At 38.0% G+C, this 26,022-nt stretch overlaps 1 protein-coding gene across 5 annotated transcripts in view; it reads left to right on the top strand.

The window, feature by feature from the left end:
* Nucleotides 1–25,545, top strand: part of ADK (adenosine kinase) — a 300,352-nt gene extending 274,807 nt beyond the window's left edge. Inside the window, exons 10-12 of one of the 5 annotated variants that reach the window (XM_075025723.1) lie at nucleotides 6,516–6,602; nucleotides 23,445–23,504; nucleotides 24,023–25,536. In XM_075025723.1, coding sequence (XP_074881824.1) covers nucleotides 6,516–6,602; nucleotides 23,445–23,467 — 110 coding nt within the window. In that variant the 3' untranslated portion in view covers nucleotides 23,468–23,504; nucleotides 24,023–25,536. Of the gene's footprint in view, nucleotides 1–6,515; nucleotides 6,603–23,444; nucleotides 23,505–24,022 lie in introns of all 5 variants that reach the window. The other 4 variants (XM_075025725.1, XM_075025724.1, XM_075025722.1 and 1 more) reach the window with 4 other exon arrangements.
* The last annotated feature ends 477 nt before the right edge of the window (nucleotides 25,546–26,022 follow it).

Raw genomic sequence — 26,022 nt, 5'->3', positions numbered from 1 at the left:
ATTTGTATTTGCTGATATCCAAGGCCAGATCTGGTTTTGTGTCACGCTGTAATTTCACTGGTGTTGCTCAGCTCACTGCAGTAGGCCATGGTCTTGATAGAGACGAGGATCATACAGTTCATGGGTTTCATTTGTTGTAACCTATCTCTTCTGTCTTCAGGACTGATTTTGATCTGAGCTCTTCATAGTAACTCCAAGACTGTCGTTGTGTTGTATCAGTGAAACATCTGCAGAAGCTTTTCTTAATTTTGGTGCCTATGACTTCACACCCTTTGCCTTTTCTGAGTCCTCAACCTCTTTCCTGGTCTGGACAGAGATCACAGGAAAAGGATTTAGCTCTGAACACTACCTTATGTCTTCAGCAGCCATGCAGAGTTAGAGGAGTGCGTTTTCTGGCAGTTCAGTGGGCGCAGTTTCAGCTCCCTCTGAAATCTGTGCCTAGTGGGCAAATGGCAATGCTCTTGTGTGCTCGGAAAGGCTTTTTCAACAGAGTTCATTGCCATTCTAAACTTTAAACATTGTGACACATGCCAGAAAAAATCAGCGGTTTGTTCTTTAGGGCAGTTTTTCCATATATGTATGCATATATTTTTTTTTAAATGTTATATTAGCACCAAACTGAAGCAAAACTAGTATTTTCTGTTGACCTCTTGCTTCCCTGTCTTTTACACGCAGTCACAGTGTTTTGTTTACTTGTGCAAACAAAGAATTATTTAGTATGAGAAATAAAGTAGAGCTTCAACTCATGGCACTGGCAGTGATGATACAGAAAATACTGACATTTAAGTGGCTCCCACACCTTCTATAAAGTAAACAAAACACATTTTGGCCTATAGAAGCTATTCATGAGTCATTAGTTGACGCTGTTACAGTTTTTACAATTGTTGTAACTAGATACTGAGTTCTGAGTCTGATCTCATGCTGGTATAAATCACGAGTTATTTCAAAGGAGTGGTGTTGAATTAACAGGAGTGCAGACAGAATCAGACGTAGGTTCAAAGGATATATGCTGGGTGCAAGAATAGTGTTTAATTTTACATCAGTGCTAATAGTTGATGTGTATGAGTGCATGAGTTCCTTTGGAGGAACCTTCTTTCCCCTGTTAACTCTAATCCTATGAATCACACTTTAGTGAGATGCTATAAATATGATGTCTGAATAAAAATACTTTTGACTAGATAATGGGGCAATGTGTATGTCTGAGGAGAGCTATAAAGAGCAGACAAGTCTCACTGAACATCTTTGGATTAACATTATCTCCTAAGAGAGAGTGAAGAGGGGGTCTGCACACCGTCATTTCCCCTACAGATACCTGTAGGACCATGAGTAGAGCTACAGATGATTCAAGGTCTTGGGCATCATATTCCTTCTCTGTTTCTACTGAAAATTAACTAGCTGCCTCTGAGGGACAGTACTTTGCATCCTTGCCAGCACAGCTATATGGCCTTACTTTTGCTTAGCAAGCTGCAAAGAGAATTTTAGCCTGATTGCACTATTTGGGTCTTTTATTATGGAAATAAATTAATATTTATATTAATTGTACCATGCCATAGACATATAAATGCATTGTAAATGACAACTACTCTATAACTTGTTTAGCGTAACATTGTTTATTATAGCAATAAAAGCTTAACTTCTTCTACACTACTAGCTATAAAGTTTTCTTGGCTACGTGTTGAATTCATTAGAATACAGCATCATTTGTTGTGTATTATTAGAATATTTGATTAGAAAGATCCCAAAGCATGTGGCTGACTTGCATCTCACTTGTTATACTACTTAACTCCACTGACTTGCACAAATAAATTCCGTGTTTTTCTGACAAGCCCTACATGGTTACAGCACCAGGCCAAACAATGCACAGAACTAAATGGAGGAGAGAGGAGATGTTGGCATGCAAAACAAGGCAAAGTTACCATGCGCACAGAAGGGCTGGGGGGCTGGAGTGTTCATCCAGTACAGCTATCTCAAAGTCCCAGCCTGAAAATGCAGGATCTCATTCTGTTTGTTTAGAAATGACAGGTTGGATCACGACTGCCAGGTTTGAAATACATCATCACTGGAAGTCTTAAGGATTCCTAACCAGGGGTTTAGTGCACAGTGCCCTGCCCCACGTTGCCTTATAACTTTGAACAGTGCTGTGCTGATACGGTGGGAGAGTTGCGGTATCTGTTTGATTTATGTTATCAAGTGTGGTATCTTTGTATGAAGTACAGCAACAAAGTTATTTTTTACTGTAGAAAAAACAAGAGAAGGTGTTGTTATACTAATGATTTTTAAAGCTGTATTAATGTGCTGAAGAAGGCGCAGAGACTTAGAGCCTGTAGGCTTCTGGGTTTTACCTTCTGGAGAGAGGCAAGAGCTCAGAATCATCCTGACTGACATGAGCTTGTTTCAAATACTTTTCTCGTTACTTCTTACCCTACAGCTGCCCAGAGACATTTATAGGTTTTGAGTTCAGGTTTCTATGTTAAGTTCTTCCTGTCTCTTTTTTTTTTTTTTTCCTCCTTTCTTTTTATCTGTTTTTGGCCCCTGATCTGAAGAAAATTAGAGGGGATGGAGGTGGGGAGGAGATGGGACAGAATTCTGTTTCACAGTTGTTCCTTTTTTAACAAGTTAAAGCTCACAAAAGAAACCTGAATATGTCTCCATCTTGTAAGCATCTGTACTACCACTACCAGCCCACGGATCAAAAGATTATTTGAGGAAATAGCTAGACATTTTTGTATATACTTTAGGGCTCCCTTCTTCCTTTTATTTTATTTTAATACAAAATTAAGGACACTCGAACATGTTGCCCATAAGAGTTCTGTTACAGGTAATTAAATGTAAGTTTACACATTTAATCTACTTTTAAGAGCAAGAGAGACTGGTAAATGACCCAGTTAAGGAAAGTACTCAGCCTAATTGGATGTAATGATTGCTTGCTGGTGTTTATTACTGTACTAAGAGTAGACGTGTAGTCTGTGATTCTAATTTGGTTTAAAGACAGACCTGTAGTATTTGCAGCTATCATCAGAGTTCGATTGTTTCAGTTAACGTCATGAAATAGGCTTCTGTTCATTTGGGAGCTTAAATGTAGTAGAATGGAAAGAGCACTGTTTTTTCACTTAATATTGCTCTCCAATTATTATCTCTCCAGACTGTTTTACCTGCAAAAATATCTTAAGCTAGATATGCTAGCACATATTTTTGCCTGAAGAAAATTAAGATTTCACATCTTTATGTACATAGTGCAACAAATTAACAATAACTAAATTTACCAATGAGCTAATTCCTTCTGATTTGTCTGTGAATATTGTCTTCAGCCTATGAGATCACCACATCAATGTTTGCATTTGATTATTTCTATACCATTCTAAAACAGTTGAGTACCTCACTAATGTAAAATCATTGATAGTTGAAACAAAGTCCCAACATTTTAGGTTTCATTAATGCTTGTTACCAAAACTGCCTTAATTATAGATACCTTGTTGCAATTTTCACTCATAATTCTGGGCTTCCAGGAAACTATATCCAAGTGGAATGTGTTGTATCCCAGAGTGTTTACCATAGAAGATATTTGTTGCTTAAAAATAGTACACTGGATTTTATGCCCTGAGGAGCAGCACTTGGACTTCAAAACACTTATGTAATTATTCTTTATTTCATAAGCTCTCAGAATGATAAATGAAGTCAGAAATGACTTTGAAAAGCAAGGCCACTGATGACCAGTGCACTTAGCCAAGGTGTCTCTATGTTTGCTATCATGGATTTGGGAGTTTTATAACATAATAGATCACACACAAAAATGAATTTAAAGCAACATTAAAGTCACAAAAGCAAGGATATTCAGAATGGAGACTTCTGCTTCATCTTAATTTACCCTGTTGTGCCTAGTTGTTATACAAATCAGTAAGAGATGTTAGCTATTTTTATGCTATTACACAGACATAGCAAGGTAATTTAATGGCAGTTTTAATTCCAACTGACTTCAGTTATTATGGAGGAAAGAAAAAAAACCCAACACCTCAGTGTTACTTTGTTGTATCTTTCAATATGTATTATCATTAACTGTAGTTTAGTAGACTCTACTACGCTAGTAGAAGTTCTCCTAAGGTTAAAGAAAGATAATTTGCCTATTAGATGTGTGCAGATGGTAATATCTTTATAATGTAGTATATGCTCCAAAGCCATGCTGGCTCCTTCTGAAACTTCAGTACTTCAAAAGATGAGATTATTGCTCCTCTTGAAAATATATAAAGTTATAGAGACAGAATGTATGACCCAGATACAGTAGGAAAACTGTGATCAGAAAAAAAAGATTATTCTCTTATCAGCTGAATTTCTTGATGTATTTGGGAGTTTTGGACTAATTCAGTTACAATTACACCTACTGCAGAAAGAATAGAAAAAAGTTCGTAGTGCAATACTTACCTGCAAGTACTAGAGGGAGCTGAGGGAAGGAATCAAGACAGAGGAGGAAAAGAAGGGAGAAGGATGATGGTGAGAGCTTTCACTTGTGTTAGTTTGTTTGAATAGAGTCTCATTTGAAGCCAAGTCCCACTTACAGCATTCAAAATATAATGTCTGTGCATTATTCCCTCTCTGTGCCCAACCACATATATTTGTATGCATATGCAAGTGTCTACTGTGTATTTAACGTAGAACATCTGACTGTGCCCATGCACACTTGGGAAGGAAGCAGGTTAGTTTATTACAATGTGTCTTCAACAGAGTTATCAATTTGTTCATTGTTTTAGTATTATCTAGAGCAAGTCATACATACCTTCTTATGAAATGGATGCATACACTCTGCTCGTCTGGCAGAGTTTAATGTAAGACCTCTCCTTTCTTGATTTCCAATTCAAATGAATGCTGTTAAAATTACTAAAAAACATTGCTCTTGAAGACTATCTTAAGGGCACAACACAGCATTGAATCACATTTCTAAATAGCTTTCTTAACAGGATAGAGAGTAGGATGCACTGGGAACTGACTGAAACCTGTTCTTTAATTGGAATATTCATCTTATGTTTTTCGTTACCCTTTTTCCTTTGCCTCTCATGGATGGTTGTTGCTAATGCTCCCTTCCTTTCCCCTCCCCTCCCCTCCTGGTGGGCCAGCCAACAGTTCCCTCTGGAGGCAGCATCATTATATCTGCCTAGTTCACTTAGTAGCAGATGGTGAAGAGCAGTAGAGCTGATACACTGCATTTCACAGAAACCAGGATCCTTCTGGTACCTCTGCAGCATACACAGACTTGCCTGATTTGAGACTGCGAATTCTTTATATGCCTCCCAAACTAGATTTCCTTGTTTGCTACTGTGTATGTCAGTGTAAGAGTGATTTTTATTATCTGCTCTGTTGCTGGACAGTGAAGAAACCACTCACCTCCAGCTTTCAGCTACTGGAGGATCTATTTCCCATTTTATTTCTATTTTTACCAAAAATTAAAAGAAAACAGCTCTGATGGTTTTCATTTTCACTGGTTGACAGGCTTTTCTTCCCCCTCCCCTTTTTCTAATTCCTGCTGTCTGCCAAAGGACAATCTGTTTGCTCTGAGACAGTTTAATGCATACTGACTACCAGAGGCAGAACTTCCATTGGCTCTGTTACAGGGGTAATTTACACTTTAACAAGGTATTGTGACAAGGTGGTAATTATATTTTTATCACGTCATTATGACATTACCACCTGGAAAGGCATAGCTGATTAATTAGTGGCATATATTAAATTTATAACCCTAGAACTCTAAAGTTATCATACCTAAGTGGTGTAATTATGTTGAACTGTGGTGTGGCAGTGAATTGGAGGTGAAGATGCTGAGCATCCACCTATTGCAATAGGTTTAACGAGTGCCAGTAGAAGGCAGGGAGTTGCAGAGAAGTAAGGGGTTTTTTAAAAAGAAATACTAAGGAAGAGGGTGAAGTCATTGAAATCTTGAAACCAAATCTAGTCAGATGGCAAGTTGCAAGGCTTCTTACATATATGTGTTGTTTAAAAAGATGTAATTTGGGAGCACTTTGATTTACACTAGTTCCTACTTTTTATTTCATGGCTTTATTTTAGGTAGTTCACATGCATTTTGGTTCTTACAATGCAGCAATTTCTGTTGAACTTTTGGAGGCTTAGACTGGCCATTCTGGAGGCTACATCACCTGTCTGCAACTAATAGGAAGCACTGGTTTTGGCAGGATGGACTTTTCTTAGTCTTGTCTATATGCCCAGGTGTTTTATGTCGTTCCTCCTGGTTTACTTTTTTTCTCTTGCCCCTAATATTAGGAGATAAAGACAAGAAATGAGGCTGGAAGCAATTAATGAAAATGTCCACAACAAATAGCTTGATCAAATGTGTTCCCATATCCCTATGCAGTGAATACAGACAGCATTATAAACCAAATCTATTTTTATCCAAATTATTGTGCTAAAGGTCAGAGCTCCAGTTTTGAATTGTTTTGATTTTCACTGTTCATTGTGCTTTTCAAAGTCATATTTCCAAGTAACTCATGTTTTATTCTTCCCTTTCACTACAGAAAATGAAGTGACTACTTTCCCTGTGTTGGTGAGTGATCAGAGTGAAATTGTGGATACCAATGGAGCTGGAGATGCATTTGTTGGAGGTATTTCTTACCTCTTTCTCTTGTTTGGAGATTATCCTATTATTCTCTCTGTATAAAATCTACCATTTTTTCATTCAACTGTCCTTCAGAATGAGCTTCACTCTTTTAGAGCTTTTCTCTGCATCCTGAAGTTATATGATTTAATTACATTCTGATTTTCAAAGGGAAAGTGTGTCCTATTACTTTAAAAATAATATGCCATTATGCTGTACTCCGGTTGTTTTCATGAGATTAATTGTATCTGTCAGATTGTTGCATAAACAAGCTGCATAAAGTACTATATAGTGTACAGAAATCCCTCCTGGCTTAAATGTTAACACATTGTTGTTCTTTAAAACAGGTTGTAGTGAATATTAAACAGTATGTTAATAAGTGAGCATGATGTCTTCTGATCATGTCAATTTTGGTAGAACATCTGCTTCCAATACAATTATTTGGACATCAGAAAAGAACATAAAGGGTTAATTTGTTAAAACAAACCCAGAAAATATCTGGCATTGCTTAATATCCATTTGCAAACTTACTATTTTTTTTGGCACAAGCTCTAAGGAAAAAAGAGGATGTTATGTCTATGCCTGTTTTAAAAAATGATCCAATATAAGCCAAAACCCAATCTAATCCAAAAGTTCTGTCATTCATTGTAACCTTCATATATGTAGTTCAGTGATGCACTATTGCATCCTGAAGGCTCTAATATCCAATACGTAGTAGCTGTAAGGGGCTCCATTAGTCACTAATTTACTGGAAACATTACCAAAGAGACTTTATAAATAGAAGCGCAGGGCTCAGTCTTGTAGCTATGAAAAGGATAACAAGCAGTGTGTTAACAAATTAAAGCTTCAGAATGGTGTCCCGCTTCAAGAAAGTATTCAACATAAGCTTAATCTTAAGCATATGAGTAATTCCCTTCCTTACTTAATACATCACTTAAACCAATGATAAATTTTCGGTATATGCTTAAATCGGGCTGAAAATAGGAATGTTGTTACTCATTGCTTTGGTGCTTTCATGAATCAAAAAGGACAGAAATAGAGGGAAACATGTTGGGTCATGTTATTCATACACCTTTTAGCGTACACTTGTCACTCTCTATTGTTCCTAAATCACAAACGAGACTAAATTTGAACCAGTAAGTAACAGTGACTATAACACAAATAAGGTCTTCTTCAAGTGCTTGTCCTTATATACATGTGCTCTGTGTATCAGCTGTGCCAGTAAGCTGCTGTTCGGGGGGGGGGGGGGGGGGGGGGGGGGGCGGGGCATGAAGATAAAAGGTCTTGCCTGTTTTGTTTTCAGATCCTGAAAATCAAATAATACTGGATAGGGCCCAGGTGGGCAATATGGTAGACACCAACCAAGATTTGCCTCAGCAGGAAGCAGCTTTTCATGTGTCTGCCATGTTTATCTCAGGTTGTATTTATTCTTGGTCTTCAGATTTTTTTTGAAATCAGGACTCTTTGTTTTTTTTAATAATCCTACTTCTGTTCTTTCCTAGTTTAGCTGCAGGAAGACTATTGCAACTAAATAATCAGGCTTTAAGAACTGCCTGGTCTCTCATAACCCTTCCTTTTTAAATTATATCCTTTTCCCTGGTACTGCCATAGCTGCTGGTTTTCTGTAGAAGGGCTAAAACGTTGACTTTAGTAATTATTCAGAACATCCTGAATGGAAAGGCTGATATAAACCACAACATACTCAATTCCAGACTGCTACCTTCCACCAGCAGTGCAAGTTGTTCAGGCACATCCTGTAAGGCTGGTCTTGGATCAGTTGTGAGATTCCTTTCTCCAAGGGGAAAAGTGATGTGGAAAATGCTAAACTCCATTCGGAAGGAAGAAAAGAAAATAGGTCTTCTAGAAGATCAATTCCCCTTTGTCATTCTATGTCTGCTGAGATAATGTGTCTGGATACAGCAAGCTTCAGTGTACTTGGGGAATCTTAACAAAGGTCCTATATCACTGTTCATGGACATACATTATTTTCCTCTATTCCCCACAAATACCACTGAGGCATCAGATGTTTTTTGTATGGAGCACAAGTGCAATGCAGTCCAGTGGTAGCATGGCACTGTACAGTTCTCCCTTGATACCAGGGAAAGAAAGGACCACAGCTGTTTTCCCCTCTGTAATGGAAGTTGGGTCAGCAGTTGCAAATCTGTCTGAAATCTCATTGCGATTGGACACTTACCTGAGTACGTGAGCTTAGGTTCTTGTTCCACCATAGTTCTCTCTTGCTGTGACTCAAAGCAACATGAGCTTTAGAATATCCGTAGTTCTTCCATTAGCTTCTGAGATATCTTAGTTCTCCTCTGTCCCCCCATAAATAATAAATTGGTCATTTATTCTCCTCAGGGAAGAGATTTTACTGAGTTTAGTCCAGATGGGAGATTTGGGAGTCATAACAGTCTAGAAACACACCTGATTCTAGTCTTATATACTGTGGTCTCCTTCTTCATGCAGTCATTTCATTTTCCTTCCCATATGTAGGAAATAGGATACTGCACTGGATAGGCTTTGATTTGGTCTGTGTTTTATTTGGGGGAAATGTCTGTATTTTATCTATATCACACTTTTCATGTGTTTTCAAAGTACATATTTGCAACAGGAAAAGTTCTTTATTGTCTCCTTACTAGAAAGCCCTATGCAGTAATGTTGGTAATACTACTCAACATATGTATCCTCTGTTGATTCTAGCATTGAGCCAGATGCAGTGTTATTGTCCTGACAGAATTTTTATAATGGGAAGGTTATATTCTCTTCAGTGTTTTTTCTAGCTTCTTTCTTTGATTGAGATTTTTATCAAGTTGCAACAGTACATGTAATATTTTGATCTTAGTGTCCTTGTAGTAAAATGTTTCAAAAGTCATCCCTTAACTAAAAAATGCACTCAGTGTTGTAATACACTCTTCTGGAAACGTAGTTCCTTTATTCAAACAGCAGAGAACAAGACTCCCATGGCAAAGCTTCCCATACTTCTCTGGGACTGGTATATTAACATGACTGAACAGTGGTTTTGTTGGAGCAAATATCTTGGCTGAGGGGAACATGGGTTATAATGAGAACTAACCCCATCAAGCAGGATTTATTTTACATTAGGAGGTCAAGTTTGTTAGACTCGATCATATTTTGAAAGGTCTTTCATGGAGGCACTCTCTTCCAGAGGTATAACTCGCAGATTGTAAGGAAATTCCTTCTCAATCATTATGCCAACTTGGCAAATCACTCCTCATGTGTTTCTCCATGTGAAAGTGGAAAATAAGAATCTGTTGGGTTTTTTTTTCTAGATCCTATCTAAGTAGTGAAGGTCTTGAAACCTTAAAGTCATTAAAAAGTTTAAAGACACAAAGTTTCTGGGCACTTGTAAGTCTGTGAGTTGATTCACGAGTTCAGCATTTCTGAACACGAAGCTGCTGGCCTCCAAGGAGAACTAGCTCAGTCCAACAGCTAGCAACAAGAAATAAACTGCATTCTTTAGCTGAAATGTGTTTTTATTAAGTTAGCACCAGGAATACCTCTGAATTTCTTGCCTCTTACTGCAGGCATCAAGTCATCTGCCAGTCAGGCTGGTGCAATGCATGAATAAGAAACTGGCTTTTAAAGTTGCTGCAGGTATCTTTATGCTAAAAACACTTCTCTAGACAACACCAACAGAGTTCTGCTTTTACTGCTTTCCAGCAACACTGCTGTTTTAGAAGTTAAAGCAGTAATTATTTACTTTGTAGCATCTCAGCACCTCTTGTGGATTTCAGGGGTACCACAGATTTTCGGTTATAAATCCCTGAAATACCCATAAATTAAAGTTGCAATTCCATCTCTGGCTTCTGATGACATTGACAAATCAATTGAGCTTTGCTGACATGGCTTATGTCACAAGAGTCCTCTTAATGGAATTACAGCCTTTGTTTGTAGAGTTTGGGGGACATTCTATTACTCGTTAAATTAACATTTATTTATTACTAGTCAGCCCCAGTTTGAACCTTTGCAATAATGATAATCAAAGCATATTTAATGGCAATAAATAGATTGAAATATGGACAGTTTTACCATCTTATGCTTTCCTTTATGCCATCCTGCTCTCTTTAGCCAGAGTAGGTCTGCCTTCTGTTTGGACTCCCCTTTGTCATCGCCACCGTAACTAATGAAAACAATAAGCATCTTTTCTGATAGTTACTGCCATTGTTCCCTGCTAAATCTCTCTCCTAGAATCTGTCTACTCAGTGGAACTGGGTAGAGAGTTCATAATAAATGAATAGGAGAAGGTGTAAAATCAATGTTTCTCCAGGTTCTGTCAATATAAATATATTGACTTAGTAATCTACTATGATTTAGTCATATACTGCATGAAAAGTACTGGAGTATGGAATGTAACTACAAATCATTTTAAAGTAGCGTGATGAAGCAGTGACAGAATGATCACAGCAAGTGTATATTACTTATCACCATGCTATAAAGATATTATATCATTCTCAAGGAAAAGAATTCAGATAGAAGGAGCTCTTCATGGAGCATTGTGCAGTGCCAAATACAAGCCGATAGCAATTTGCCTCTGTCGGTATCAAAGCTGAGGTGAACGGCTCAAACCACCTGTCAATTTAAAAATTGCATTGCCAGCTTCCATGTACCGAGAAATCTCATAAAGCTGCTAGCTATAGTTTGAAAGCTACATTCAGAATTTTTTTGGTGCACATGCTTACAGAATAAGTTCTCTCTCTCTCTCTCTCTCGTGAAACCTAGCATGAATCTTCTTATGAGATGACCAACTACTGTCTCAGCTATCAGAGAACTACTCTGATAGAAGACATGGACAGCAACAAAAGAATTGTCATCCTTTATACGTGTCCTTGCATAGTGCACCTCATGGCATCCTTATCTTTTCTTTAGAGACCACAAGGCTTAGTGGAGATACTTCCCTCCTTTTGTTTCTGTTTCTGTTGCCAAACTGGCTCAATAAAGCTGTTCCCTCATCCTTAATATAGAGGTTAATTCTAAACATTATTTTTCCATCTTAATCTAAATGCCTCTACAAATTAGATAAAGACCTTGGACTCCTAAGAGTTTGCCTAAGGTTCATCACATCTTCAAATTTTAGCCTGTTTTCATGAGGTAAATGCAAATTATTTTCTATAGAGTGACATCCAGCTTTGATTTCAGAGCTAAGTAATATTTGGTGTACTTCTACATTATTGAAATGTTAAAATATTATCCTTAATGTGAAACATTCTTTAAATATATTATACATATACATACATGTATGTTTCTAAAAACACAGCACAAGAAATATAAATATAGGTTTGCAAAGAACCCATAGTGCACAGAATAATTACTCATCATTACTCCTCCATTATTAAAAGTTCAGTTCAGAAACCTTTTTTAAAAAAGGTCTGGTTCTGTTTTCCGAACGCACTAGTATAACTTTGGAATACCTTGACTGAAGCCAGTGGATTTAAACAAGTATACTATTGATAAAAATGGAAACAGAATTGAATCCAGTATAATAATTCTTATGCTGTTGTTCTGCAGAATCTGTCATTTATGGAAGGAATCCAAGAATTTTTAAAATAAAAGATCATCTAGGTGGGATTTAACATGATCTGAGTTGGCCCTGCTTTAAGCCAGGGGCTGGAGCAAGTGACCTTCAGAGATCCCTTCCAACCTAAATTGTGTTATGGTCCTGTGAGTTCTAATCCTATAGGAATTAGGTTCACAGGTGCCATTTCCTGCTCCTCCGGAAATCCAGCCTCAGCCATCTTCAGAGGGCAGTGTTGGTGGCTAAAGAGTAGAAGCTGACTGAATTAAAAAATGAAGCTTATACAATGGGAATTCCATCTTCGCACAATACATCTGATACAGGTCAAAGGAAGACTGTATTCATGACTTTGTCTAAGTCCCTTATGTAATTCATGTGAAGGAATTGTGTGGATGGAGGCATGTACACATGTGAGAAATGAAATAAGTTCTTATGGATAGTTGGTATATGGCTATACCAGGAGTGCTAAATGTGCCAAAAAGATCTGATAATGCCTTCAGCAGAGACAGATGATTTGAATGGTTTGTCAGAATACTAAATTATGAGTGAGCTTGTGACTACATTAAAAAGAAATTTCCTTAATGGATTTATAAGGCTCTTTAAGATTGTAGAAGAATCTGTTTTCACTAAAAACATCACAGAGAAATGAAATATTCCTCTTATTTGTTGTATTTTCATCTCTGTACGAATCTCTGTTGTAAGAGCTGCCCTTCTTCCAGTACTCGCCACCCCTAAAACTTTCTAGATTTGTTGAAATAGGAGTTCAAGGAACTAGGAATGGTTCTTTACCAAACAGCCCGAGTGTGATATCAGAAGCTACTTAATCCGCTTACAGTGGTCTTTAATTTGTATAAGGTTTTTATACTTGTTCAAGATACCTTGGGAAGTTGTCATCATTTTTTTTTGCTGATATCAATTACATATGCATGTGCATGTAACTTGTTATGCCTGATTTTTGCTACAAAATTTAACTTCATGAGCGAAGAGACAAGGGGATACTGCTTTGAATTGTTCTGTCTTTTCTTTGAAGTAAAGATAAATGTTATAACAGAAATCAGCACTCCCTTAGTCTTAATTTATACAACATGGGTGGCTAATTGCCTCTGAGCAATCCTGTTGTTACTGAGATCATGGCTGATGAGATACGAAGCTTTGAAATAAAAATACCTTCTTAATGTCATCAGCATTTGACTGACAGCCTGTTTTGCCCATCTTTAATACTCCTGGTTGATAAACAGCATACATAAGTATAATAGCTGAGCTGCAGATAGGGCATCAATCTTTGCTTGCTAGGGGATAACCTGTCAACATGTTCATGACTTACCGCCCGTGTGTTCTGATGACATTTGTAACTCTCTCAGATAAACATCACATCTAAACCTAGGCTATTAGATGGCCACATTATCTCTGTAACCGACCTTCTACAAACTAGAAAATTACCAGATTATGTGTTCCTAGTTGGTTTTTCTCAGTTTCAGCTAGAGGCACATCATTATTCTGATCAATAGTGTAGCCAGTCACTAGTAATTTCAACATTGGTACTGGCACAATTTAGAAATTTGCCACAGTTTAAATTGCAGCTACTTAAACAAAACCATAAAAATAGATATCACTCAGGAAAAATATGGAATATTCCTGTTTTCTTTTTCATTCCCTTCTTCACTTTTTACCAATTTCCATTCAAAATTATTTCTTTGGAAATAATAAGCTCTTCTGTGCTGGCATTATACTTAAAACTGGTAGCAAGTGTTGTCCAAGTATAATTTAATTGTGACCCAATCTGGTTTAATTGTTTTGTCTGAACTGCTACCCTCCTCTTGGTTTCTAACTGTTCATCTTAATTTTATTACATATGTGGTTTTTATCAAAATAGAGTAACTTGAATATGGTAGTTCACATTTGCACCTATGCAATTTAAAGGCAATCCAGAAAAATGCATAGTAGAATTAATGTAAGGCAAAACATTAGTATACTTGCTGTCATTTTTTAGATAACATGTAGAAGTGAGAGATCCATCACCAGGATGGATCAGTGTATGGAGTTAAAAACCCTTGGAAGTTTCTAATTAGACTGAAGCAAGACCTGATCCTTCTAGCGGCTGTGTCTCTTTTCCTGTCAGTGACACCATCAGTGTGAAGGGAGCCTCAGTACACAGGAAGAGGATTAATATTTTGCAAAATTGGGTTTTAAAAGGCCTCATTTACCTCACCATAAATTCAGTGACATTCTGGACAGGCTTTGTGAGAAATAAATGTTGAATAGGTTGCGTACTTTTTAAAAAACAAACCCACTGTGTTAAAAATAGATTTTCAAAACCAATTATAAAGTTCCAATTTTTGCTGTAATAGCTATGGGACAATTACAAATTGACTTAACGCCTCAAAGCAAATCATCACCGTTCAAAATACTTTGTCATGCCTACTATCCCTATCTTCATAACATTTCATTTTATGTTAATGTGTCATGTGTTAGAAAATCATGTAATGATAAAGAAAATGTTCATGTGGAAGGTTAGAAATTACTTTAATGAGGTATTATTACCTTGCTCGCAGACTGTTGGTAATATTTTTGTGTTATTTTAATGTATTCTGAGTAGACACAGAGGCACTAGTCAGATTGCATCATCAAGAACATTCCCCTGGGAATCAGGGCAGGATATAGGCCCCTAAGAAACAATACGTCAGACTAAGCTGATGCTATATTTGCAGGACATACAACACACAATGAAATATAAAAATACACTGAAATATGTTATCTACTTCACGTCTAATATGACTTGGTGTGGTGTTATGGAGATTGACACAATGACCGTAAAGGTACTTCTCAGGCTGTGGGATTAGCTAGCAGGATCCTCACTCACTTGCAGCTGCCTCTGTTATATAATAGGATGGTGACATCTCCCGTAATTTGTTCAATTCCCCCACACTGAAATGGGCTTGTGCTTGAAGTGGGAAGATGGCAAGGTTGCAATAAAAAAAAGAAGTAAAAAAAAAAACATGGTCGCAGTTGAAAGCTGTGTTAGTAGCAGTGCTTGTAGGTTGGTTTGACACTGATCTCCGACTCTACTTAAAGGGACATTACTGTTACTGGTGATCAGTAAATTATTAGTATCAATCCAGGACTGTAACAGATATTTAAAGAGGCAAAAGATATTACATGCCACCGTATTAAAATAGGAGCATTATGAATAAAATGCCAGGGTAGGTTATTTCAGCCCACAAAAGTCAAGAAATTCATAGGCTGTCTAGCTACTGTATTCCCACTGCATTGGGTGTTGCTTTTTGATTCTCTTTGCAAACTGCTGTTTCGACTGTGTGGAAGTATACCTGCAAAAAAAACCTTATTGAAAGATGGTCAGTCCGCAAACACAACTTCAAATCTCCTAGCTTTTGTGCATGTGAATCTCAACTATGAAGTTACATTCACATAGCCTTTTTTGTACTTGAAAATGTTAAAAACTGAATAGAGGACAGTACATAGTATTCCATTTTGTTATGCTTAGAATTTCATTATTTCTACATTAAATTAGTGAAATTCTCTTCCTCTTATCCCAAGCAGTAGGTGTAGTAATCAGCACCATTTAATGTCAATACAACAGATCTGTTTTGAGGCTCAGAAAATTTCCTTGGGTACCAACAACAGACAGCTTATTTCATTCTGCTGTCTCAAAAATGGCTAAGGAGAATTTTAGCTTTTGAAGAACACTTCTAGGAAACCTTCTAGGCAATGTTTTTAGGAAAAACAAAGAGAAACATCAACCTGGAAAGTATTTTTTTTTCAGATAGTTAGAGAAGATGCTTTCAATGAAAATACCTGTATTTGGTTTGGCATATACAGTGCCTTGAATATTCCTTGTAAGCTTGGAGGGTGGTTTTTTTTAATCAAATGTTTCCCCCTGATCCTGGCTGTTGGAGACAAGCCCAAAGCCACCAGATTCTCATCCGAAAGGGAATTTCCCAAAGTTCATCATGTGGACTTAAAAACACAAAATAGGACCAAACCATCAGAAGTTATAACCTTGTTATCAGTTTCCTCCATCACATCTTTCTTGGAGCATATTGTAGTCTGCAGTGATTCTTTTCTTGAACAATAAGATGTGCTGGGGAGTTTAACAGAGGTGATATGCAACAGACTATAAAAAGAGTCCACTGCGGATGATTAACGTGGAGGGTGTCACAGTATAAAATACTTAAGCCTCTCCTCCAGCTTTGGGCTGTTCCCTCTTCAAAGGATGGACAGTACTCAGTCAAGGCATAGACCAGCCAGTGATACGAAAACTCCCATCAATCTCAGTAGGCTTCAAATCAGGATTTAAGTTTTCTCCATCCATTGCACAGCCTTCAGGACCAAACCACTATAGAGTTGCAACCACTGTTCCTACTTGCACAAAGGCATCAAAGAAACAAGTGTGCTAATTTTCCTTAGAGAGAGTCTCTGATGACCTCAAGCATCTGTACAGAACTTGGGAAGTACGATGACACCTTATTCTATAAGCTGCAGTGAGCTGGCCCAGTAGGTCCAAACAGTGGTAATCATATGCAATGCAATAAAATTATTCAGCCTTGAGTAACTAATTCCTAATGGAATAACAGGAATATAGTGGAGTTTTATTTCTTTTTTTTTATTGTCACATTTTTCCAGGAATCTTTCATTAACGTTTTCCACAGGTAATGGTTTAAAGCATTAGAGTCTGAACTCTTTTTTGCTTTGTGTATTCAACACCTCCTCTCCATTCCAGGAAAAGGCTGCTAAACAGAAAACACTCCTTTCTCTTATTCATAGTTGTCTAGTAAATGCAAAGTTGTATTATTTGCATGTGTCCATAAATGACTGTATAGCCTTAGGCTAAGGAAGACATACACCCATCTGAGTGATCCTTACAGAAATTCAATGCATTCAAAATGTGTCTGTAAATATAAAGAAAACAAGAGGGATAGGGACAGCAATACCAATACTCACTGCTTTTCTTGAAGACGTGCTTGGTTTAGTATTCATGCTGGTGATTAGAAAATAAAAAGTTTGTGTAAGAGGGTGGTACATAGACAGTGAAATGCATTTAGCATGTGAGCATTTTATAAATAAAGTAAATATAGACTTCCGAAACATTTTATTCATGATCTCATGGTTTTGTCATTCTCTGGAAGTAAAAATATTGACATTTACCAGGCTGTTTGTTCCAGCTTTCTGATCTCCTGCAGTTTATTTTTATAACAACCTTATCGATGAGCCTCTTACTCAGCTCTCTAGGTTTAACTGAGTTGAGTCGATTTGTTACCGCAGCTTCAAGGAGCTGTTACAGAACAAGCGAGACATCCTAATAAAGCTGTAAATGTGTTTACTCAAACATGGTATTGATTTTACTTGGAGAGGGAGAAGCTAGTCCTTAGCTTGGTGTCAGGGAGGATGAATTTAACTGCAGTTTTTTCATTGTCATCTGTCATGGTTGTGAAACACTAAGTGAAGTCACAAGGGGATAATTAGAATTGCCAGAAATTTAGCCCCTAAAATCAGTTAACCACTTGAGATTTTTGTAGTTTAATTAGTTTTTATTGAAACTTTCCTCCAGTGGTATAGTCAGGAAGGGTTTTCTAATGTTCTTTTCAGTGAGAGTGAGATTTCAAGGTTGCCACTTGTTAGATATACATCTTAAATGACTGTTTTTCTGAAAGGGTTGGTAACCTTTTTTCTCTCACTTGTAATTAGCCTGGCACTACAGTTCTGTAGAAGCATAGAGCCATTTCATTTTAAAAGAGAGGGAAAAACACTTGTTTGTACACATATACATTTGTAGATGATAACATATATGTGCATGTGTGGAATAATGCACACATATTTTCTCTATATATTTTGAGAGAGAAAGTGCTAAGGTGTGTGAAGGTTGAAAGAAGTATAGTGTATTTGAAGATGCTTACATTTAATTTGCCTTATATACTGTAAGTCTAATGTGTCAGATCACAGTGCCAAAATACATGAAAATAGAAGCCAAATCCCACCCTTAATCAAAAACGTTTCCATTTAGAATAGCCAGCATTCAGTTTGATAGCAACGGGCAGGGCCTCTGGCTTACCACAGTTCTTGGCTGTAATACCCACCATCTGCCACAAAATTAAAAAAGGAGAAACCTCAGCATGTTGACGTACGGTCGTTCAGCGACTATATTGCACAATCATCTGATGCCAACATCTTTAGCAAAATCTAGGCTGGCTGGCTGGCTCTTGGCACCAGCATCGCTAACCACCTGATTACAAGTGACCAGACTGGTGCTACCACAACATTAACCCACTCCAACAGCACTAAAAGACATCCAAAAAAGCCTCAGTCATATCAGCTACAAGGCTTTAAATTGCTAGGGTAATGTTTCTTGAAAACTGCATCTTCCCACACTGCTGGCCTGGAAAGCTAGTGGGATCACATAAAAATAGATGAGCGTTTGAGCAACTGTGATAAATGCGGTATATGAACGAGAGTGTGAAAAGGTGCTTGCAACTGTCCCCCGTGGTGGAATAACACCATTTTAAAAAAGGCAGTTCACAAATTAAGCTGTAGAAACTTTAAATACAAAAAGAGGAGGCAGTTCAGCTGTTCATGATCCTTTCTGTGGCTGGGACAATTTTGCTGGTGAATGGCCTGGCTAGCGTGGATTATATTAGGTGCTTCAGGGTTCAGCTGGAAGAGGAGGATTGTCTGGGAACATCACATAGCAAAAAGGTTTTGAGGGGCTCTGACTCAGGGTCAGCTTGTAATTGTTTATAATTAATGCATTTGATAATTGCTTTTTTTCTGCTTTTCTCTCTTGCATTTAAAATAATACATTAATTTTGCCTTGGGCTTTTTATAAAGGTTGGAAGTGTGAGAGAAACTGCAGAAAGACGAGTAGTGGGGGAGCTGGGTGTCGGAGGCTATAAACGGATTTCCAGCCAGCATTAGTAATTAACAGTCATTAAAATTAATTGTCAAGTGTACAATTTGAAATGAAACATTTGGCTTCAATATGAGCTGTTTTTAAGTGTTGTTAAACCATTACTGAAGCAGACCAGAACTGTTTTTAAATCTCTGCTATTAGACTCCCACATTCCTATCCAACTGCACTAGCGCTAGGTGTTCATTCAGAACTACCACTGATAATCTGGAAACAAAACTTTCAAAGAAATTACTGATTTCAGTTAAATTGCCTCTGAAATGTCTATTTTGCTGGCCACAAGAAAATGAACTTGGTTCTCCTTTAATGTTTTTTAAGTGCTACTCAGCTCTTAGAAGTGACAAAGTAAAGACAACTTTTGTGTCAGTCAGTGGACAGTCTTGCTGGTCTTTTCAGACTTATATTGACATTTGGTTGGACTCAATGATCTTGAAGGTCTTTTCCAACCTAAATGGTTCTATGATTCTATGATCCCCAAGGAGATTTGAGCTGATTTTAGTGAGGGCTTTGGTTTGGGTCTGGATTTTGAGGCTCAAGGACCACTTGTGGCACTTGGCTTACAGAACTTATCATTTAGTGGTGAGCACAAAAAGGAAAAAAGCAACTTGACTTTTCCATCCCTCATTCTGTTTGCAGACCTAGCAATTATAAACATTGTCTTTGAGCATATGTAGTAAGGAGGCTGGAGATAATAAAGATTAATGCTCAGTTATTTCAGGCACACTTTTCAGAGCAAAGTGATGTCAGAGACACTTTACTGAGCAGAAAAGAAATAATTATGGGCCAAAAATAGCTATTGGTGTCTTATAATCACTTCTATCATCTGGGAATGCAAATACATTTTGTACCACTCTAAGGTTTAAAGCCGCTTTTGAAGCAAAGTTGTCTTTGCTTTCTAGGATGATGCTGAATATGTGGGATGAACTGGACACAGTTCCAAACAAGTTCTTATCCTGACTAGGTACAACGTGGTTACTTGGCTGTCCATGCCTGTGAGGGACAAAATGCATCCCAGTCTACTCTGAAAGCTTACCGAGATGGCTAGTTACAGTAAGGTGGCCTACTAGATATCCTGCAGCTGCCATTTCTCTTACTCCACCAACAATAAATGCTTTGGATATCAGGGCAGGAGGCAGACAAGTAGGAAAGCCTTGAGTTTGGTTCTCGCCTTTGTCTTCTAGTGTTAAGAGACTGGTACACAATGCATGTAACACCATCCACAGCTTCAGCAGTGTAGAAATGCTAGTGCAGAATAGCTGCAATTAGAAGATGGTAGACAGTATTGCCTGAAGTTGTTTTGGTGAAATACTTGAAGTGAGGTTGCCTTGTGTGGCCAAAATATACTACTGCTTTCGGTGCTCCATTCCAGTGATAGCCAGGAACCAGTTCAGGCCATGGCAGAAGTTAAAATAGTTGCTGAGCTACTTTAGTATGTGCCGGGATGATCTAGTTCTGTGATCCCAGGCCCATGATACAGGATCAGAGTTCAATCCTGACTTTTCTGTCTGTGAAATTGTAGGAGGAGTGTGAAGTCTGAAGCCATGTTCACTTATCTTCTTGCATTTCCAGTCATGGCACCTTAAAGAGATTACAGCCTTCAACTGCTTATCATCTTCCCTCCACCGCCTTGCTCAGTGGTAGAGCTGTTTGAGTACTCACTAACCCACTTCAGTTTAAATCAGCTGGGTTAGCAAAGATCTACTATTCAACGGCTTACTCTTTAAACTAATCTGGCTCATTTTGACAGTGTATCAGGTTATTCAAGCAGCAAAGAAGAATGGTGAAAAACAGATGGGGCAGTCACTTCTTCAGCTGGAACTCCAAGATTTGAGTCCATGCCTTGAGAGTATGAATCATGGGGTTTGCATCACAGTACCTTATACACTGGAGAAGGCAAACTCTGAATTATATTCTGACCATGTTGCTTTTTACTGCATTAACTAAAAAGAACATTCTGCAGCACAGCAGCCAACCTGATAGAGGTCTTTGTTTCTCTGCTCAAACAACAGTGCTTTCTGGTGTTCCCTTGGGGTCTGCTTTGCCAACTGCCTAGTCTTAGTACACGATGTAGTTCTGTATTTGTGATATGTGTGTTTGTATTGTCATTCGATGTGGTATTGTGTCAGATACTGCTATTTCTATTTCATCTATGAGACACATACCTTTTAAGAGAAACTCAACAGACAAGAGAATGGTTTGAGGGCAAACTCCCCACTGCAGTTTCTACATACCTCATATATGACAGCTGTAGTTAATGTCATTTCTCCACCACTCTGAAATCACACAGATCTCTCATTTCTATCACCAATTAGAACAGGATGTTTTTTCACCTGATTCTGCTTTCACTTAGATCAGAATAAATTAAGAAGTAGCTTCACTGAAGACAAAAGATACATACTAGCTTGAAACTATAGTGAGCCCAGGAGGTGATGACGGTGTCTCTCAGTCTCATTGGTATTGAAAAATAATTCAGTTTTATGGTCCTTTGCTCCTTGGATTTTCTCATCTTCATTTATGTTTGATGCCTTGATCATAAACATAGAAGACAGTTGTTCTTTTTTGTATAAATCCCTCTCTGAATTCATGCTCTGCACAAAACCTAGCCTCGTGTTTGCCTTTGGAGGCCTGCCCAGTGCATCTTCAATACTTACTGAGTCAGAAATGGACTGTCTTAACAGCCTCGTTTTACATACAGTTACAACTTGCTTTCAAGTTTTAACCACCCAGAAGCACACTGGCAAGCTCCTGCCTCCCAGGCAGTTTGAATTTAATGATTGACATTCTCCACATATCCAAGAAAGTTTCTCCGAAGAATGCATGTTAATTTAATGGAGAGCAGACCATTTTCATCTCGTTATTCAGAAATGGTCTGATTTCTGCCAGGCATGCTGTTTGAATTTCTCAACTGTTACCCAACTATTACAGCTGGACCGCCCTGCCTCAGTTGTGTTGTCTGTCATCCTCTGACTGCCATCAGTGATAGCACTCACAGCACAATTTCTTCCTGTTTCAGATTCTCATCTTTGTATACTGAAAACTCCTGTCTTCTCCACTTGTGCTTAACTTTTGTTGGTGAAGCAGTCATTTTTTCCTAGCTAGTGTCAGTCAATATCTGTGAAATTCCAGCTAACATGTAGTTCTATAGAAAAGTATTGATGTCAGAGACATACGAGTTTTCTACTCGTTGTCAACTAAAATGCCTACTTTTTATGGCCTCCCTATTCCAGTGAAAAGGACTTGATTTATAGATTTAGTAGTTTCAAACCCTTCCACCATTCAGTGCAGTTTAGAGAAAACTATACATCAGCTAGGCTTCTTTTCACTATCAATCATGACCAAGAAGCCAAGATAGATCTTGGTAATTAATGAAAATGGGGTCTTTTGCTCACCAGTATTATCCTTCTTTAATCTAACCTTATTTTTCATGTTTTACATGATTTTTAATCTTCAAGGAGCAGACATTATTGCAAAGGATAAAATACTTTTATCATCTTCTAAAAAATATGCTCTAATGTGCCACAGGAGGAAATACTTAGAAAAGGAGCACAGGTTAAATGAGAGCATCACAATATGATGTAGAGTCTTTGTTTCAATAGTAACCAAGCTGAACAGAGAAAGTGTATTTGAAAGCCAGCTAGCAAAACATATAATCTTTGAATCAAAATTTCTAATATGTCAGAAATTGGTACCTATGAGCTACATAGTACTTATGAGAGACATGGTTTCAAGACTAGATTTGTACTGTCAAGGCCCAAGGCCTGTCAGAGCATGACACAGGAACTTGAAATGGTGGATGAAAGCTTTAAAAAGAACATGTTTCAGCTTGCTAGAATTCTGATTTTCCTGGGCAAGTCTCACTTTCCTTCTGTGATTGGATGAGGAAGAGAGATACATCTGAAACATATTAAAAACAGGATAAAAGTGAATAAAATATTACCTCTAGAATGACAGAGTGGAGTTTTAAATTATAAGATACTAAGTTTACTTTTCACATCTTGAAAACCTCTTCCAAATTTAAAATACACGTTTCACCTCTGCCATAAGTTCTGTCATGCTTTCGATCACAATAGTTTCAGCCAAGACATAATGTTTCAGAAATGAGGGACTCATTTCTGATGCCACCAAAATTTCTGATGCCACTTGTACTTAACTTTTTCAAGTACCTATGAAAAATCTCCTTTTTAGGACTCTCTGCTTATATTCATTTAAAGAGGTACTCTGGTTTTCAAAACACTCAGGTCCCAGTGATTTCTGGTTTTCTAAGCCATGCATGCTAGGGCTTTGTTAGCTAAAGCAGTTAACCAAGTGCCCTGATTCTGAGAGCTGCTTGGTTCTCCATACAGTTTGCTGTTTACGTAGGTGTCTACACATGCTAAGAGGTACCCTCTGTTTCCAAGGTCTTAGGTTAAGTTTCCTGTAATCAAGGGCAACAGATGTCATCTACCTTTCCTCATCAGGTAAAAATATCTCACCTGCTTTTCATTGTGAACACCTGTAACTGTAAATATAGATAAAGTTTAATTGTTATATGCCTTTCTCTTTTTTTGAGAAAAGCTTGCAGAGGGACAGTTGTGTGGGGCTGTAGCTGTGGCCAGTATAAACGAAAGAAGCTCTCTTCAGCAGGGAAAACTGCTGCTTTGTTTTTAAAATGGTATTTGAGGAATCAGGGGTTCTCTCTGGAAAAGAGAGCAAGAACTCTGGTAAAATCATTTTGAGGGCACTAATAGAGATCAGTCTTGATAACATTTAATTTACCTGAAGCTACCAAATGGAGACTTCAGGTAGAAATAACAGCAGCAGCAGTCCAACTCAGCAGGTCACTCAAGCGCAATACTTAATTTAAATTAGCCAGGCTACCTGTGTATATACAATTGGGCCAGTATTTCAGTGCTTTGCCCTGTGACAAACTGATACATTCAGAAAAACTAGTCTAACCATTTTCTTCCATCTCTTTCTCTCCCACTTTGTTCCGCAGGCTTTCTCTCGCAGCTTGTCTATGACCGGCCAGTGACCGAGTGCATCCGTGCTGGACATTATGCAGCCAGTGTAATTATCAAGCGTTCAGGTTGCACCTTCCCAGAGAAGCCTGACTTCCACTGATACTGGTGAATTGGAGGGATCAAGAGTAACTCCCATGTTGCCATGGGATTGCTGCCTAAATTTTTCCTCCTTCCCTTTCCTCACCTTTCCAATTACCTGCATCAACGCTTCTGTACTTCTGCTCATTGTATTCTAAACAAAATATATATTTCTATGGTGTTTTCCTTTTCATACCACTACACTGTCTCAGTAGTCTTACCTTTTGGAACCAGTGCTAAGTGAAGCTTATTCTCTCATCCATCAGGAAAAATTGTTCTATTTACACAGTTTATATGGAAGTCCCATGTAAATGACACTGCTGATTAACACCATTATAATACTTCTGTTGAATTATCTAGTTTGTATCCAGCTCTGGCCAAATCCTACTCAACTTACGTGAAATCAACAGACCTGACTTTATTTGTCACTTAATATTATAAACCAGGAATTGTTCTTTCTATATAGTGGAGTCACACTAGTGTAAAGAGCGGTGTAAATGTCCCAAGAATTTCCTTACATACTTGAGTGTACAAGATCTGGCCATCACATCCAGCCCAGCTTCCATGAAAGTGGATAGCTATGTTGTCAGTAATTCAAGGACCTGATCCAAAGCTGATGTCGTGCATTCAGTCGTCTTGCACTGATGCCAGTAGCTTTGGGTCTGGCACTATGTGAGAGCAGGGTCTGGCCACTCTACGTACAGTCACATTCATCTGTCAGGTGAGCTGGCAGATAGGTACTTTCAGTGATTTCAGGGCAGATGCATGAGTTGATGATGATCATAAACATACAGATAGAGCCTATCTCCTCCATGTGAGCTTTCTAGAGGCTGTATTTAATTAAGGTACACATAGTGAAAATGAGGTACAGAAATATTTATGCAGGATATATTGACAGGATATGCCAAACAGAATCTCTGAAACGCACATTTTTAAACTTTTAATTTACTTTGGATAACTAAGCAATATGGTGGATTTTGTTTGTATTTACAGTATTCGAAGAGGTGATCTGACACTGCATTCATTACTTTGCTATGTAATTTGATACTGATAAATAAAAAAATTGTCATACAGTAACTCCCAGTTTTGTATTGGTATGTGTCCAGCTTTCTTCCACATATCATACTGAAATGGGAACAGGAGATGGGTGCTTAACGCACAGTACATGCTAGATCTCAGCATTTTCTATGTGACTTTCAGTGTGCAGGTGGGTGTTCAAGGGTGATCTCAGCAGTAAGGAAGGGAAGGAACAACAGTTTGGCATTTATACCACAGGAGAGATGAAAAATTAATGGCTAGGGTTCATCAAAGAATGTTAAGTCAGGGCGGGCTTTGCACTTTGCTGCATTGCATGGAACAAGGGATGCACAGAGATTGAATGTTGTTATTACAGTTTGTGTATTGCAAAGAGCAAGGGGAAAAATCAAGGCTACGACCCCGATTCCTTTGTTTGGCCCAGTATCCAGTCTGATACATTGGACAACAGGCTCTGTCATCTTAGGGGTCAACTGGTGGGATCCCTGCAAGTACATCCAGGAGCTTCATACCAGCCACTTCTGAAAATCCTCATGGGGCCATGGAATTCCATTGTCGCAAGCACAGGTCACTGCATCGTAAGTACCATTGGTTCTTCAAGGACTCAGGCTCACAGTTTCTGTCTGAAAAAGGTTGCATGTACAGGCCTTGTCTATGCGTGGACCTACTCATGAACAGCTTTGTGCAGATATGAATTGTCTGGTTTCTTCACAGTGCTACTCTCAAAAGAGTTTTGCACTTTATATTTCTCATGTTCTAACACAGGAGAGAGGAACAGGAATTAATATACTGGAGTGAAAATGGAACTGCAAACAAAACTGAAAGAAGCTACAGTGTGCATGGTCTTCAGGCTTTATGGGTT

The sequence above is a fragment of the Buteo buteo genome, chromosome 4 (assembly GCF_964188355.1).
Source record: "Buteo buteo chromosome 4, bButBut1.hap1.1, whole genome shotgun sequence".
In the NCBI taxonomy this organism is placed as follows: domain Eukaryota; kingdom Metazoa; phylum Chordata; class Aves; order Accipitriformes; family Accipitridae; genus Buteo; species Buteo buteo.
The sequence above is the reverse complement of the archived record's forward strand: the minus strand, read 5'-3'. Positions and strand labels throughout refer to the sequence as shown.